This window comes from Rhipicephalus sanguineus, chromosome 8 (genome assembly GCF_013339695.2).
Source record: "Rhipicephalus sanguineus isolate Rsan-2018 chromosome 8, BIME_Rsan_1.4, whole genome shotgun sequence".
Lineage (NCBI taxonomy): Eukaryota > Metazoa > Arthropoda > Arachnida > Ixodida > Ixodidae > Rhipicephalus > Rhipicephalus sanguineus.
Window position 1 is genome coordinate 22,019,002 of NC_051183.1, and position 17,427 is coordinate 22,036,428.

Consider the following 17,427-nt stretch of genomic DNA (forward strand, 5'->3'; position numbering starts at 1 on the left):
CTGAATAATTTCTGGTTACGAACGAACTAGACAACGCCTAAATTCTTATAACCTAAAATCCATTTCGCCAAAATGCGGCGAAACGTTTAAAATTCCAGAAATTCGAGATTTCCAAAGGCCTTAGATTTACCTTTTGAGTCAAAAATATGCACAAAATCAATTGCATCTGAACGCGACGAAAGTATAAGAAATCTAGAAACTTTCTAGATTCTCGATCTAGAAATCTAGAAATTAAAGATTTCATGAGGCTATAGCGCTACCTTTCTGGTCACAAATGACAGCAGAACTTGTTTGTGAACCTGTTAACTTGGCTAAGGATGATTCGCAAGCGCAGCATTTTTCTTCACGCATGAGCTAAAGTAATGTGCAGGGCAACATTTAAAAGCCGTTTCCTGTGTGGTTGTTGTAGCCGAGCTGGTAAGGTGTTCAGCTCACAACCAAAGGGGCGCAGCTTCGAATCCTGCTGGCGGCACCGCTGCGAAAAAAAAAAAAGTTCACACAATGATGTGGTTACAATGCCTAAATTGCAGTTCGCACCTCGTACACTGGCGCTTCGTATCGCACTGCCGTTGTTGCTGAGTATAAAGTGATGTTCCGATGGGTCCATCGAGGCCCGCACTGACACGCCCACCATTGCATTTGTCAGCAAACGCTGCATTATCGCACAGACCGACTCTCACGTGCTGTAGAGATCTCGGCTCGGTCTGGCCTGAAAAACGGCGTCGTATTTTTTTTTTTTTTTGTGAAATTTCGTAATGAAAAAAAAAAAGAGGACCCCCGGTTCGCTGCACGGGAAGCTACCCTTGGTCCCGTGCAGCGGGTTCGAATCCTCCAACCGTCTTAAGCTCCGCACCACAGCGGCACTGTAACACCACTACGAAGCCCGGTTGTACCCAGTTGGAACCGCTGGGTGGGCGGCCGGCACTGGGGATCGAACCCAGCACCTCCCGTAGCGGAAGCTGACGCCCAAGCGCTTCGCCACCGCTGCGGTAAAGGCACAAGTAAATAACACGCAAGATATCTGTTGCATGAGAATGCGACGAAGCGCAAAAAGAATTTATTGAAAGAAACGAATGTTCATTTCCGAAAGAGTGTTCTGACGGTGCATTCTCAGGGTCACCCCTCGATGGGAGAGTCCCTTATTCTAGGAAACCTCTCTCCGCAGTCGCATCCATTAAGAATTCCGAGGCTGATAGCCTTACCTTTCTGATAGCGATGCCCGCACCGGGATTCGAACCACCGCCTTCTCGGTCAGGAGCTTAATGTCTTAGCCACTAAGCCACTGGAACGGCACAGCAATGAATGCTTACAAGTTGGTCTGTACATTATTGCAGCCCATAATCGTAAAATTTAATGCTAGGGTTGTTAGTGCATGCCTCGGTACACGTACCACTTCGAAAAACATGCCTGTGCCATTCACAGTGAAGGCCCTTATAAGCCTTTATTTCTATGTTTCTTTAAAATATCGTTGCAGTTCAATAAAACAAATCACGAAAGCATTTTTCACTAAAAAGAGAAGCCTTCAGCGTTACTATTAGTGAAAATCCCCCTGAAATAAATTGTATGAAACAGCTACAAAGCATTGCCAAGTCGAAAAACTCTAGAATAACTAAGCTAAGCTTTACTTTTTTGGTTAAAATTACACACACAACATATAGATAGTGAAATTTTGACGAAACTTTGAAAAATGGAAAAATGCAACATTAAAGGCTTGCCATTTGGGCTGGAAATGGTGTCAAAATGAGGTTCGTGAGAATTTCACTAAACTCTGACAAATCGAGAAATACAAGATTTCTAAGGGTTATACGTTTACTATTTTCAGTGAAAATAGAGTAATATTAGCGAGGAAATTGTGCAGTACCAAAACACAAGGACAACAAGAGAGATACAAAAAAGGTACGAGCCCTGACGTTACACTGAGGACGTTTATTTTTAGAAAATGTTTCGTTTATAAATGTGCACACACCATCCGAAAATCAGGCGAATTGTGTAAAAAATAAGTTCGTTCTTCAGTTGTTATATCATGGCGTACTCACAGTACTTGCGCAAAGGTTAATAATATGCGCCTCTATAATTCTGCGTTGAAAGATACAATGCGGCCAATATGAAAACATGGTGTTATGGAAAAGAGCTAGCAGCGCGCACGTCATCACAAACTGCATATTACGAGCGAATCTCGTGGCGAGTTCTTTTTTATTGCAAACTGTGCGAATGGAATGATGCTTTCCATGTACAACCACACTTTTTCGACGGGCGCATGATAAGCTCTGACGCGTAATCATAGAGTCATATTTTCTTAAACTAGAAAGAAGTAGCCGTTACAGCATGCCATCAGCGTCACGGCACACATTGCGGGTATTGGGCTGGCTGTATCCCGTCGCAAGTTAACCCCAAGGCAGAAGTGGACTGCACAGAACAGCGGGCAACGATTTATTGAACGCTCACACGTCAGCACGACGACCGAAGGCGCGCAACGCAGGGTCGGCATGAAGCGAGAGGCAGGCGAGCTGGAGCTCCAGGCAGCGTGCGGCTGTTGTTGCAGCAGGACGATCCTCTCCCGTATATAGATGCGTCAAGGCGTACGCATTTTAAGGGCACCGGATGGGACACGCGAATCACTAGTACGCATCACGTGGTGCTATCAAGCGAGCTAGTGGGGGCGTGGCTCCTACAGCAGGTATATCTCTCATTCTGTGAGGAAGTGTTCAGTCGAAAGTCAGCGCTCGTCGTGTATTTATGTCACTCATCTAGACCTTCCTTTTGTGCGCTGAATAATTTCTTGTTACAAACCAACTAGACAACGCCTAAATTCTTATAACATAAAATCCATTTCGTCAAAATGCGGCGAAACGTTTAAAATTCCAGAAATTCAAGATTTCCAAAGGCCTTAGATTTACCGTTTGAGTCAAAAATATGCACAAAATCAATTGCATCTGAACGCGACGAAAGTTTAAGAAATCTAGAAACTTTCTTGATTCGAGATCTAGAAATCTAGAAATTAAAGATTTCATGAGGCTATAGCGCTACCTTTCTGGTCACAAATGACAGCAGAACTTGTTTGTGAACCTGTTAACTTGGCTAAGGATGATTCGCAAGCGCAGCATTTTTCTTCACGCATGAGCTAAAGTAATGTGCAGGGCAACATTTAAAAGCCGTTTCCTGTGTGGTTGTTGTAGCCGAGCTGGTAAGGTGTTCAGCTCACAACCAAAGGGGCGCAGGTTCGAATCCTGCTGGCGGCACCGCTGCGAAAAAAAAAAAAAGTTCACACAATGATGTGGTTACAATGCCTAAAGCGCAGTTCGCACCTCGTACACTGGCGCTTCGTATCGCACTGCCGTTGTTGCTGAGTATAAAGTGATGTTCTGATGGTTCCATCGAGGCCCGCACTGACACGCCCACCATGGTATTTGTCAGCAAACGCTGCAATATCGCACAGACCGACTCTTATGTGCTGTAGAGATCTCGGTTCGGTTCGGTTCGGCTCGGCCTGGGCTGAGAAACGTCGTTGGTTTTTTTTTTTTTTTGTGAAATTTCGCCTTCAATGAAAAAAAAAAAAAAAGAGGACCCCCGGTTCGCTGAACGGGAAGCTACCCTTGGTCCCGTGCAGCGGGTTCGGATCCTCCAACCGTCTTAAGCTCCGCACCACAGCGGCACTGCAACACCACTACGAAGCCCGGTTGTACCCATTTGAAACCGCTGGGTGGGCGGCCGGCACTGGGGATCGAACCCAGTACCTCCCGTAGCGGAAGCTGACGCCCAAGCGTTTCGCCACCGCTGCGCTGAGGGCTCAAGTAAATAACACGCAAGATATCTGTTGCATGAGAATGCGACGAAGCGCAAAAAGAATTTATTGAAAGAAAGGAATGTTCACTTCCGAAAGAGTGTTCTGACGGTGCAATCTCAGGGTCACCCCTCGTGGGAGAGTCCCTTACTCTAGGAACCCTCTCGCCGCAGTCGCATCCATTAAGAATTCCGAGGCTGATAGCCTTACCTTTCTGATAGCGATGCCCGCACCGGGATTCGAACCACCGCCTTCTCGGTCAGGAGCTTAATGCCTTAGCCACTAAGCCACTGGAACGGCACAGCAATGAGTGCTTACAAGTTGGTCTGTACATTATTGCAGCCCATAATCGTAAAATTCAATGCTAGGGTTGTTAGTGCATGCCTCGGTACACGTACCACTTCGAAAAACATGCTTGTGCCATTCACAGTGCAGGCCTTTATAAGTCTTTATTTCTATGTTTCTTTAAAATATCGTTGCAGTTCAATAAAACAAATCACGAAAGCATTTTTCACTAAAAAGGGAAGCCGTCAGTGTTACTATTAGTGAAAATCACCCCTCAAATAAATTGGATGAAACAGCTACAAAGCATTGCCAAGTCGAAAAACTCTAGAATAACTAAGCTAAGCTTTACTTTTTTGGTTAAAATTACACACACAACATATAGATAGTGAAATTTTGACGAAACTTTGAAAAATAGAAAAATGCAACATTAAAGGCTTGCCATTTAGGCTGGAAATGGTGTCAAAATGAGGTTCGTGAGAATTTCACTAAACTCTGACAAATCGAGAAATACAAAATTTCTAACGGTTATACGTTTACTATTTTCAGTGAAAATAGAGTAATATTAGCGACGAAATTGTGCAGTACCAAAACACAAGGACGACAAGAGAGATACAAAAAAGGTACGAGCCCTGACGTTACACTGATGACGTTTAGTTTTAGAAAATGTTTCGTTTATATATGTGCACACACCATCCGAAAATCAGGCGAATTGTGTAAAAAATAAGTTCGTTCTTCAGTTGTTATATCATGGCGTACTCACAGTACTTGCGCAAAGGTTAATAATATGTGCCTCCATAATTCTGCGTTGAAAGATACAATGCGGCCAATATGAAAACATGGTGTTATGGAAAAGAGCTAGCAGCGCGCACGTCATCACAAACTGGATATTACGAGCGAATCTCGTGGCGAGTTCTTTTTTATTGCAAACTGTGCGAATGCAATGATGCTTTCCATGTACAACCACACTTTTTCGACGGGCGCATGATAAGCTCTGACGCGTAATCATAGAGTCATATTTTCTTAAACTAGAAAGAAGTAGCCGTTACAGCATGCCATCAGCGTCACGGCACACATTGCGGGTATTGGGCTGGCTGTATCCCGTCGCAAGTTAACCCCAAGGCAGAAGTAGACTGCACAGAACAACGGGCAACGATTTATTGAACGCTCACACGTCAGCACGACGACCGAAGGCGCCCAAGGCAGGGTCGGCATGAAGCGAGAGGCAGGCGAGCTGGAGCTCCAGGCAGCGTGCGGTTGTTGTTGCAGCCAGACGATCATCTCCCGTAGATGCGTCAAGGCGTACGCATTTTAAGGGCACGGGATGGGACACGCGAATCACTAGTACGCATCACGTGGTGCTATCAAGCGAGCTAGTGGGGGCGTGGCTCCTACAGCAGGTATGTCTCGCATTCTGTGAGGAAGTGTTCAGTCGAAAGTCAGCGCTCGTCGTGTATTTATGTCACTCATCTGGACCTTCCTTTTGTGCGCTGAATAATTTCTTGTTACAAACCAACTAGACAACGCCTAAATTCTTATAACCTAAAATCCATTTCGTCAAAATGCGGCGAAACGTTTAAAATTCCAGAAATTCGAGATTTCCAAAGGCCTTAGATTTACCTTTTGAGTCAAAAATATGCACAAAATCAATTGCATCTGAACGCGACAAAAGTTTAAGAAATCTAGAAACTTTCTAGATTGTAGATCTAGAAATCTAGAAATTAAAGATTTCAGGAGGCTATAGCGCTACTTTTCTGGTCACAAATGACAACAGAACTTGCTTGTGAACCTGTTAACTTGGCTAAGGATGATTCGCAAGCGCAGCATTTTTCTTCACGCATGCGCTAAAGTAATGTGCAGAGCAACTTCTAAAAGCCGTTTCCTGTGTGGTTGTTGTAGCCGAGCTGGTAAGTTGTTCAGCTCACAACCAAAGGGGCGCAGGTTCGAATCCTGCTGGCGGTACCGCTGCGAAGAAAAAAAAGTTTACACAATGATGTGGTTACAATGCCTAAAGCGCAGTTCGCACCTCGTACGCTGGCGCTTCGTATCGCACTGCCGTTGTCGCTGAGTATAAAGTGATGTTCTGATGGGTCCATCGAGGCCCGCACTGACACGCCCACCATGGTATTTGTCAGCAAACGCTGCAATATCGCACAGACCGTCTCTTACGTGCTGTGGAGATCTCGGCTCGGCCTGGGCTGAAAAACGTCGTCGTTTTTTTTTTTTTTTTGCGAAATTCTTCAATGAAAAAAGAAAAAGAGGACCCCCGGTTCGCTGCACGGGAAGCTACCCTTGGTCCCGTGCAGCGGGTTCGGATCCTCCAACCGTCTTAAGCTCCGCACCACAGCGGCACTGTAACGCCACTACGAAGCCCGGTTGTACCCATTTGAAACCGCTGGGTGGGCGGCCGGCACTGGGGATCGAACCCAGCACCTCCCGTAGCGGAAGCTGACGCCCAAGCGTTTCGCCACCGCTGCGGTGAGGGCTCAAGTAAATAACACGCAAGATATCTGTTGCATGAGAATGCGACGAAGCGCAAAAAGAATTTATTGAAAGAAACGAATGTTCATTTCCGAAAGAGTGTTCTGACGGTGCAATCTCAGGGTCACCCCTCGGTGAGAGGGTCCCTTAATCCAGGATAACCTACGGCCGCAGTCGCATCCATGATGAAATTATGAATTCTGAGTGTTGCTGCCTTACCTTTCTGACAGCGATGCCCGCAGTGGGATTCGAACCACCGCCCTATCAGTTAGGAGCTTAACGCCTTAGCCACTCAGCCACTGGAACAACACTGCGAAGGGTGCTTACAAGTTGGTCTGTACTGTCGGCGTCAAATGAAACCCGAACAGCGGCAAGACTTCGCAGTGGTATAGTGCGCGGCGTCCACTTATCACCATGGGCAGGCGTGCATATGCGCAGTGCGGCCAAACCGGATGTGCGCGCCTGTCAATGGTGATGACAGGACGGCGCGCACTGTATCATTGCGAACTCTTGCCGCTGTTCGGGTTTCGTTTGACGCCAATTGTACAGAATACGGCTCAGCGTGGCCACGCTGAGCCGTATTCGGCTCAGCGTGGGTTCCCGTGCGCATGCGAAACTGCGCATGCGCACGGGAACCCACTGCTCTTGCTGTACTACAGCGAAACAATCGCGGGCGTGCCAGCACCGGCCAGCCCGGCAGCAGACGATGCGATGTAGTCGCTCCTGTGGGTTCTCGTGCGCCTGCGCCACTGCGCCTTGATGCGCGGCCGCGCTGGATGCACTGGCGCTCCGCAGAGCGCAGTCACGCTGAGCCGTGTTCACCCTAAGAGTGGACGCCACTGTACATTATTGCAGCCCATAATCGTAAAATTTAATGTTAGGGTTGTTAGTGCAAGCCTCGGTACACGTAACATTTGAAAATATGTTGGTGTTATTCATGATGAAGGCTATAGCCACTATAAACCGTGTATTTTTCTATTTTATAATATCGTTGCAATTCAATAAAGAAATCATGGAAGCATTTTCGACCAAAAAGGGAACCATATAGCCTAACGTTTTGGTGAAAATTAGACGCCAAAGAAGTTTTTTGAAAATTGTGCAAAGCATTGAAAACTGGAAAAATTATAAATAGGTAGCCTATAGCTTTACGTTTTTGGCTAAAAATACACCCGCACCATGTAGATCATTAAATTTTGACGAAACATTCAGATATAAAAAAAAAAATTGCCGTTTAGGCCAATACTTTGAGAAATAAAAGAAAAGAGAAAGATTTCCAAAGGCTATATATAGGCTCGCAATTTATAGGTTGAAAATGGTCCCAAAATGGAGTTCACGTGAAAGCGACGAAGCCTTGAAAAATAAAAAAAATACAAGATTAACAAAGGCTTACCATTTAGGCTGAAAATTGTCCCAAAATCGAGTTCATTAGAATTTGACGAAACTTCAACATCTAAAAATACAGGATTTCCGAAGGCTATAGGCTTGCCCTTTAGGCTCGAAACGGTTTCAACATCAAATGAATGAAAACGCGACATAACTTCGGAAAATAAAAAATGTACAGGATTTCCGAAGGTTATCGGCTTGCATTTAGGCCGAAAGTTTCCCAATATCGAATTCATCAATATGTGACTACACTTTGAAAAGTCGAAAAAATCAAGACTTTCAAAAACTTACCATTTCGGTGAAAAACAGCGAAAGTACCAATTTTGTCTAAATTGTAGAGAACTTCACAAAATCGAAAAAATTGAAGATTTCCAAAGGCCTTACCTTTCTTGTTTGAAATGAGCCAGAACTCTTTTTTATTCAAATTGGATGAACGTTCAAGATATACGTAAATAGAATATTTCCAAACATTGTCGCAGTTTAAGGGCGCAGAAATTGGCACGGAGTGATATCGCAGAGCATAAAGTATTACGCCGATCAGGATTGCGCTCTTCGACACACGAAGCTTTGTTATTCAGTATACCACTGACTACGCTTATTTTCTCATCGGATAATTTTATTTTAGCGTGAGCGTAATAGCGGGCGTTAAGGGCATTGCGTTACCATGCGCCGCATACATTCATTGTGGACAGCGAGTTTTACAGCGAAAGCTGTTATGGGATCATTTCAACGGCCGTTTTTTGGCGCCGTATAGTCCGCCGCCGCCGCCTCCTGTGTCCGTAACCACTATCGCGCGAAATAAGAAAAAGAAAAAACGAAATAAGAAAAAAAATATCCAGCATGGAACGGGCCTCGAACCTTCGCCCTCTGCGTGGAGCCCAATATTCTACCACAGAACCACGCCGGTACCTGAAATTCCTTTGCAAAAAGACCCTACAGGCTTCATGTCGGGAAGGAACCACATTAACATGTGTAATATAGCGTGGTAGAACAGTAAAATAAGAACCAGGCGTCACACGACGCGAATTCTGTAACTAGGCATCACACAATGCGAATACACAACGAGTGGATTGTTGAATGCTTCCAGCCCATTACAAAATGGCTCTTGCAAAATTCTTCATCGTCATCAGGCACAGCATCAACAAGGAAGGAACGAATATGATAGAAAGGAAAGGCAGGGATGTTAACCAGTCTAGAAGGACCGGTATGCTACCCTACACTGGGGGAAGGGATGGGGCGATATAAAGATAGAGAGAGGGAGAGAAGGAGAGCACGCGCGCACAAAAAGTCGCACGCACCTCACAGTCATGCTAACGTCGTTAGTCTATAACCGCCGGTGCAAGTCTGAGGCCTTCAAGAAGTTAGTTGAGCACTACCTTCGTCGCCTTCGCCCGCGATGACCTCTCAAAACGACATTCCAGAATGGTTTCTGCCGTCATCGGTCTGGGATCTATACGAGCAAGAGCGACTGCGAGTGATTTCTCTGGCTTTCACAAAGTCATTCTCGTTTCGAATCGAAATAGCGGACAACCCGTTTTGTGACCACTGTACCTGGTAGCGAGGAGACACTACAGCACATCTTCTGCGACTGTCCTCGCTACAATGCACAGCATCAACAAAGTTCGCATAATGCCTTAGAGGTGTTTAGCGCGTACCACAGTTCTCCGCAGAATGACGAAAAATGGCACAGGGGCTGCTTCCCTACCTCACAAATATTATGATGATTTATAACGTAGTGGGTTCCTCGCAAGTGCACTTGTATTGGTTGCCAAGGAAGCCCATGAGCCCATGATCCATTTCCTCAGAGTTTCAATAAAGTTCTTTCTCTCTCTCTTTTTCTCGCGTCAACGTATGTTATATAGCTTGGTGGGAAAGTGAAATAGAGACCGGGCGTCACACAACGCGAATTATGTAACTAATGGGTCGTTTAAAGCTTCCAACCCATTATAATGGGCTCAGCCATAATTCTTCATGCATCAGTCGTCGCATCAACAAAGTGCGCATAATGCCTTACAGATGTGTAGCTGGTACATCGCCACTCCGCAGAATGACGAATAATGGCGTAGTCGATGCTACCCAACGTCACAAAAATTATGATTTATGGCGTAGTGGCTACCTTGCTAGTGTACTTGTATTAGTAGCGCCAAGAGAGTTTACAACGGGCTCTAGAAATGCCGCTGTTCCAGCTTTCGCTGCGACTGTGCTGCGCTTTCCGTGGAGGCCTGGCGTTTTTGTACAGCGGGATAGTGTTTACGTGCCCAAGCTGTGACAGCGGCGTCAGCTAGCGTTGGACGAATACGTTAAAAAATGGAAAAGAAAAAAATCTGGAAATGCTCGCCTGTATCCCTGCATGCAGCAATATTACTACTTTTTTTAGAAATAATAAAGATAAATAAATATGAACCAAAAGCGAAAATTTATGTGTTGCAGATTTGTTTACACTAAAGTCCCTAGTGTTTTCCCTGTAGATTTTTCCCTGTTCTTTCTTAAGTACCGACAACCAATGAAGCGCCGCCGATGAATCTCATTGGCTAACGCTCGTTTTCGGTAGCCATGTTCTTCCTAATGCTTTTCAAGCATCCGGTGAAACGCGTCCACCTTTCACTAATGACAGGGGGTTGACGGGAGGAGAAAGGCGCGTCGCGTTAGCATATTGTCCGCTGAAAGATGCGTGGCTAATGTACTTAGACTATAACTTAGACGCATATGGCTTTGTAAATGTTCCAAGTTAGGGAGAAAATGGCGGCAGACGCCAGCTGCGCGTGAGAGAGGGCTGGGAAAGGAGGCAGTTGTCGGTACTTAAGTAAAAAGGAAAAAATCTAGGGACTTTAGTTTACACCGATCTTTTAGGCCTAGAAACGTTTGAAATTATCCCGGCCGCGGCGGCCGCATTTTCCACGGATGCGAAAATGCTTTAGGCCCGTGTACTTAGATTTAGCTGCACGTTAAAGACCCGCAGGTGGTCGAATTTTCTGAAGCCCTCCACGACGTCTCTCATAATGAGGTCGTGGTTTCGGGACGTTAAACCCCAACAACAACAACAACAAGGAGCGTTCGAAATTGGAAGCGATCTGAGAAACTTCGCTAAGTTATCCGTAATGCTCGGTCGTCGAAGCTAAAGGCAAGCGAATTCATTTAACGCAGTCATTTGCTGCGAACGTGGCCTCGTACTTTGACTTACAGGACGTGGTCGCCCATGCTCGCGCGTTTATCTCTTGAGGGAGATCAACAGATGGCAATAGCTTCGTACGTGCAGCTTCATCGAAAAGCTTGCGTTGAAGTCATAGACCGCGCGAAGGTCACTTCGCTCGCTACAGCGGCGGTGTTTGCTAAAGGAGTGAGCTGTTAGCCTTTCCTCTTATAACATAATAATTTGTTGCTATCACAACATAGACCCTAAGGCTCTTTACCCCAACGTGGGAGGTGCCCTCTACACCTAGCTTTCAGCCGGGTGTCTTTCAGGACCCGTTTTTGGGAAATGAAAGTTGCACCACCACCACCACCATTCATTGCTTCAACCTTGCGGCGGAACTGTGACTTTTAAGTGCGGAGCACTTTGGGGGCCCGGCTGGTCGTCCACCATCGTACGTCGTATGGTCACGCAGTGGTCAAGCTAATGCAGGCACAAAACAGGTCTAACAATGCTCAAAACCAGTGCAAAATAAACTAACAAGGCCTAATTAACTATAAAATACAGAAATAACCAAGAATTAATCGCAATATTTCACCTCAAATCGCGAAAAACACTTCTGAAGCATCCGGCTGATACCCGCGCCCCGCAAGAGAGGGCGCCACCGCCTCGACAGGCGCGCGATCGCCAAGGGAATCGCTGGGTTGCCCGCGCTACGCACTTCCTCAGGTTTCATGGTAGCGGAGCTGCATTAGGCACCGGATTCAGAACTATACCACGGCCTACAGAAGAACGACATTGACGCATGATTTAGTGCGGGTTTTAGAACTACACCAAGATCTACCCAATAACTACATTAGGACTACATTAACCACAAGATATTTTGAGCGCACTGCGACGCCCCTTCCGTTTCTCGTACTTCAGAAACCATAGCGTACTAAATGAACACGAGACGAGATGAACACAGGACGGGCGCTTGCTTTCAACAAAGCATTGTGTAATAGCGCAAAAACACACAGGGACAGGGATAGGTAAGACGACAGAGGCGCGAACTTTCAACTGACGTTGAAATGTAGATTATGTTTTGCTGTTGGACGGAGTTATTGCACATGACCAGTTGTATGCGTAGATGTTGTCTTTCCGAAAAATAAACGTCAGTCGAAAGTTCACGCCTGTGTCGTCCAAGGAGGTTATATACTATTTCTTCTGGAGTGGAAGTGGCGCCCCCGTAAGTGAAGCCGGTCGCCGCCATATTGCAAAAGGAAAAACTCGGAAGCAGACGATGGAGTGCGCTCCGTTGACCCGCCGTCGCAGTTGTCTTTGGGGACGGTGGCATGCTTTTGTAAAGCAGTTAAACATTCTACTAGGCCATGGCGACTTCGTGCGTCGCTTATGGCTGCACAAATCGCAATAAGAAGACGCCTGGGATCACTTTTCACGTGTAAGTGTCCTCACTTCGTTCGCTGACGATTGTCTGTTTTTCGTGCATGCTGTTAAACTGGAAACAATTTGAAAGGTGCGCATACATGTAATACATGCGTGCAGTTGTAACGACGAAAATTTTACGCTTTAAATGTTCGCTGACACGACGTTGTACGTGATTTTTAAGTGTATACACGAAGTGGGTGCAGTCTAGCTGGACGTACCGAGCATTATTGGTACGAGTAGGAAGTCTGAACACCCTTAGAATTCCGAGCTTTCTGGTGTTTTCTTGCAAGTCAAGACTGACGGCGTGCATGCATATTTATCCGGTGCATGGATATCGAATTTGATGCATGTTTATCGAGGAATTGGCAAACGCAACATTCCATGACGTGATTATCCGTGTTACATGTTTCCAAAAGACTGCGCGCAGCGTTCTACCTGGGAACGTGCCGGTCGAAGAAGTGGTTAGAGAGCTAAGGACGGTGACCAGCTCGACCAGCTCTGCTCCATGTAAAACAATTTTATCTCTAAAATAAGGTGCCGCCCGTTTCATGGCCGATACCCCGCGGTGGGTTGCGCCAGGTTGCCAAGGAACAACCAACCAACCAACCAACCACCTCTGCTCTATTCACTTCGCAGAATGCTGCTTCGACAGAACGGGGCAGACGGCCTGGCAGTGTACCTACAATTTTTCCTGCTTTCCCAGCGCATCTACAAAAGCCTGTTAGTTTCTACCTCCTTGACGTAGCTTCAACACAAATAGTTACGAAAAGAAGAAATTGCGGCAAAAGCAAGATGTAACTCTTTTGAAATCCGACCAAACCGAAACCGAAACACCGAAGGACGCGGCTGCTTTACTTTTTTATGCGTCTAGTCTGAGAGGTCGAGCTACCTCGTTTCCACGGTGTAAGAAAAATAACCGTGCTCGTTTCGAAGCTGTGCGTGCTGCGCTTGCCGTGATGGCACACGTCGCCCACGTAGGTTAATGCTTGCGAATCCTCCTTCTGGCCAAATGTTCGCGTGATGGATGTGTGCTTATGTAAAGAGAATAAGTGCGTTCCACGTTAGCTTGTGGTTACCCCTTGAACACTGACGCCGTTACATCACAAAAACCCAGTTCCTAGTAACACATATGTAATTACAGTGCGCCAGCGCGCTCGATATACGAAGCACCCCTTCGACAATACAGATTATTCTGAAAGTCTGCAGCTGACAATGGGTGTATGAGATAATTTGTTTCATAAACAAGAAGAGACAACTGTTCGTGGGTGTAACTTTAAAGCAGTTTCCATCTCATTTTTTGATTGTGGGACTGCAAACCAACGCGCGCGCCGCGCGTATTCCATTGCCGTCTATGGCGGTCGCGCCCTGTTTTTCCTCTAGCTACATGGCCGCCGGCGGCTTCACTTGCTCCCGTTGGCGGCGGCCGGGACTGCCACTCCAGAGGTTCTATAGAACCTCCTTGGTGTCGTCTCACTTGCCTGTGTGCCTGCGTGTTTTTGAGCTATATTACACAATGCGTTCATACCAGCTATAGCTCGGCTCTTCTTACTACTGAATTTCAACAAATGGTCTATTGCAGATCTTGAGCATACATAAACACGCATCTGAAACTGCAAAAGGGAACAACTGGCAGAAAGAAAAAAATGTAAATGGACACGTGTCGTCGAAGCCGAAAATTCAATCTTTTCTTAGATAAAAGAGCAGGCGGTATGCTGACACATTCATTTACTGCCCTGGCTATCTCAGATGCCTCTACAATGTCTCTAGTAATCTTTTTGTCTCGGCGATACGGAACTGTCTGATTAAAAGAGGAAGACACTGTGGCACGTGTTTATATATGCTCAGGCTCTGCAATAAAACCTTTGTTGAGTGTATAGAGCATGTCCTGTCTTCATCTGGTCTCGAGTTTTAGTGCGCTATAATTTCTGAGGTACCATGCACAGCCACATGCACAAACGCCTTACCTTATAATTCTTCCGTTTTAGCTGCGCAGAGGCAGCACAGAGGAAGCAATCGCGTCACCGGGGTCCCGCAGAGGCCGCTCTTCACGTCCGAAATGTTGGGGGCGACGCGACGCGACCTATCGGAGTTGCGACGCATCCTGCGTGCCTGGAACGGCTCCCTCCAGCCAGGACTGCTGGCGCAGTTCTCCAGCGACTCCCTGGGCATGTGCACCGCGCTGTACATTCTGCTGGCCGGCCAAGCACACAGCATGCTTGTCGTGGCGCAGGCGCTGGTACGCTCGGCACTCGCCGGTGTCGTTCTGTTCGTGGCCACTTGGAGCTCGGATGACATCGCCAAGCAGGTGCTGATCTGTTCGTCAGAGTTGGCGTGCCACACCTGCACCGGGAATCAGTGCGACAAAGAAACTCACATGGTTCCTTTCACATTCCATTGAGGCGCGCCTCGAAGGCGAAAGCCATCATCTTCTTTCGAAGGGGCCCTGCAGCACTTTTGCAATTAATCGTCGAATGGCTTCACCAAAAAAAGCTTATCGGCTCACAAGTCGACTGCCGCAAAAAATTTTAGAATTCGTCAAGAACGAGAAGAGTTACAGGGATCTGTCGCACGCTCCAGGAGCTATCTCTCTCCTTTCCGTACCAGCGAGCGCGCTGAAAGCTACGCGGGGAGGCGGACGACAAGGGGACAAGAAGGTGCGTCCTTTCGTCAACGCGCGTCATCGCTTTCAGCACTTTCTTTTCCTTTTTTTCTTCGAACGCGCGGTTTACTTTCAGTGTGATCACGAGTGCGAGCGCGGGCACGTGACGGCATCCCGCGGCCACCGCAGTAACTATGCAGCTCAAGATGCTCAGATCAGCCAATGGCTGTGGAGTTTGGGTTTATGGCGCGGCCATTTGGGTTTGTGGCATCATTTGTCGAGAGACAGTCAGTCAGTCAATGAACTTTATTTATGAATTGTCCTGAGGAGCCGATTCCCCTCAAGAGGGAGGGTCGGCTGCGGGCCGCACCCACGTGGGGACAGGAAGAGCGAGCCCCTCCGCCAAATTGCGGGCCCTCTGGACAGCCGGGATTTGGACCTCCCGGTCCGAGCTGGTGATTGCCGTCCTTCAGGCGTCCTCTAGAGAGAGCGATTTCTAGCTGACTTTGAGAGTTACTTGTAAATTCCAGGGCCCGTGCTGCGCTATAATGTTTGGCTCGCGTATTCTTAGGAGCCTCGACTACCGATCGGCAGCGTTTTCTGACCATGCTGAAAAAGTGTTGCAGGGTCCCTTTTAGGGGGCCCGGCTTGTCGTTCATCGATATATCGCATGTGGCTTAATCACGCTCAGAATCAAGAGGTCAATACAGGCCTAAAACAAGGCTAGCGATGCTTAAAACCGGCTTAAAATAAACGAACGAGGTCTAAAATAATATAATTACGAAAAATAACCCAGAAGTACAAACAATAATTAACCTAAAGTTGCTAAATACACTTCGGCAGAAATGCGAAATTGGTGACGACATACTGCCGTTCAGGTGCTGAGGTTTAAACGAGAAATTTAAAAATGAAGCTTTGGCCTTAGTTTGATCTTTTAATGAACAACCTATGGTGACGAAATGAAGAGTAATAGAATTGTCATAGAATAATTAGTCGGTGTAAGGTAACTTAGTGTTTCACTTTATTGTTCCCTCATTGGGAGAAAAACGCGAACTTGCATGAACACTGACTGAAAGATAAGTATTTCTGTACAGTGTGCACATGGTTTTACACTGCCTCCGAGATCAGACCGCCTTTCAGCAAGCGACGATGTCGTGTGATGGCGTCATTATATGATGCCATGTTGCGTAGTGCCATAATGGCCCTAGCATTTCTTTTATCTTTATTTTCAGGTGGAGAAACTCAAATACAACATCGACTCATACGTGGAAAGCGGTCTCGTGTGCCCACGATCAAGGAAAGAGGTATCGCAGTAGGCAGTTCTTAGTAAGAAGCACCTTACCAATAAATGCAATTGTTCGTTATGTGTCGAACAGCCTTATGTTTGCGCGTCACGTCACGTGATTTAGGCATTCGCTGTGGGCCACTGGTTGTGTCAGATTGTCTTCGCTTTGTCAGACGGGGTGTCAGATTCGCTTTGTCAGATTTGGGGCGTCTTTCTGCCACGCAACAATGATCGTAATCTGGCCCTCTTGCATTTCCTTGTTCTGAAACTGCAAGCTCGCGCTACTTTCTTATAAAGACTGCTATATAACGCTGATAGCTGCACGCCGTTCGTGACCGAAAAGTACAGTCGAGCGCGATTTGAAGGTTATCGCGCGAGCGTCGACCGTCATGCATATATCATCCCAGGGGCCTATAGCGGCACGCTGCGGAACGGTGCCAGATTACGCACTCTTCTATTCCTGGATCTTCCATGCTACCGCAATTGCCCCTTTGACAAACTATCCACCCTTTCTCTCTATATTAAGCTTTGCATTCATTGCGATCGAGCGTGTACTTTGTTGGCTCTTATTTCTGCGGACTATAACGAAACTGATGGGAAAGATATGGTAAAGCTCTTGATTGGCACTGCGTCATTCGAACGACTTACTAAGTTGCACAAAATATATGGCGTCGTCATAAAAAAAAAAGAAGAAATGAAGTGAAAATGCGCCTTCCTCAGACGGGAGTGATCACAGCTTAAAGAGAGTGAGTGCAGCTCGCCTGATACTTCCCTCTCCTCGAAACAGGATTCTGGACCATGGCGCTGTTGTAGTTCTTGGTCGACGCTCGCGCGATAACCTTCAAATCGCGCGCGACTGTACAGGGTGCGCGGCGATAACGCAAGGGTGTGACCATTTAAGACGCGTGAACATTGTTGACGTGTGAACATTCTTTAAGACGTGTGAACTTTGCTTCTGTGAGTGAACATTTTCGTGGTCATTCACAACTTCATCATGTAAATTAATATGTAAGAGAAGCGGAGTATCCGGAGCCGCACCTAGGCAGCAAACTTAAAGG

The 17,427-nt window shown here is 46.7% G+C and overlaps 1 protein-coding gene and 1 non-coding gene across 2 annotated transcripts; both read left to right on the plus strand.

Moving 5' to 3' along the window:
• Positions 1-3,166: 3,166 nt before the first annotated feature.
• Positions 3,167-3,239, plus strand: Trnav-cac (transfer RNA valine (anticodon CAC)). The gene has a single exon. It is a non-coding gene; the product is annotated as a tRNA-Val (tRNA).
• An 11,220-nt stretch (positions 3,240-14,459) lies between these two features.
• On the plus strand, positions 14,460-16,452 carry LOC119402628 (uncharacterized). The gene is made up of 2 exons (XM_037669752.1): positions 14,460-14,790; positions 16,317-16,452. The coding sequence occupies exons 1-2, from the start codon at positions 14,542-14,544 to the stop codon at positions 16,398-16,400; spliced, it is 333 nt and encodes a 110-aa protein (XP_037525680.1). The 5' UTR covers positions 14,460-14,541; the 3' UTR covers positions 16,401-16,452.
• The last annotated feature ends 975 nt before the right edge of the window (positions 16,453-17,427 follow it).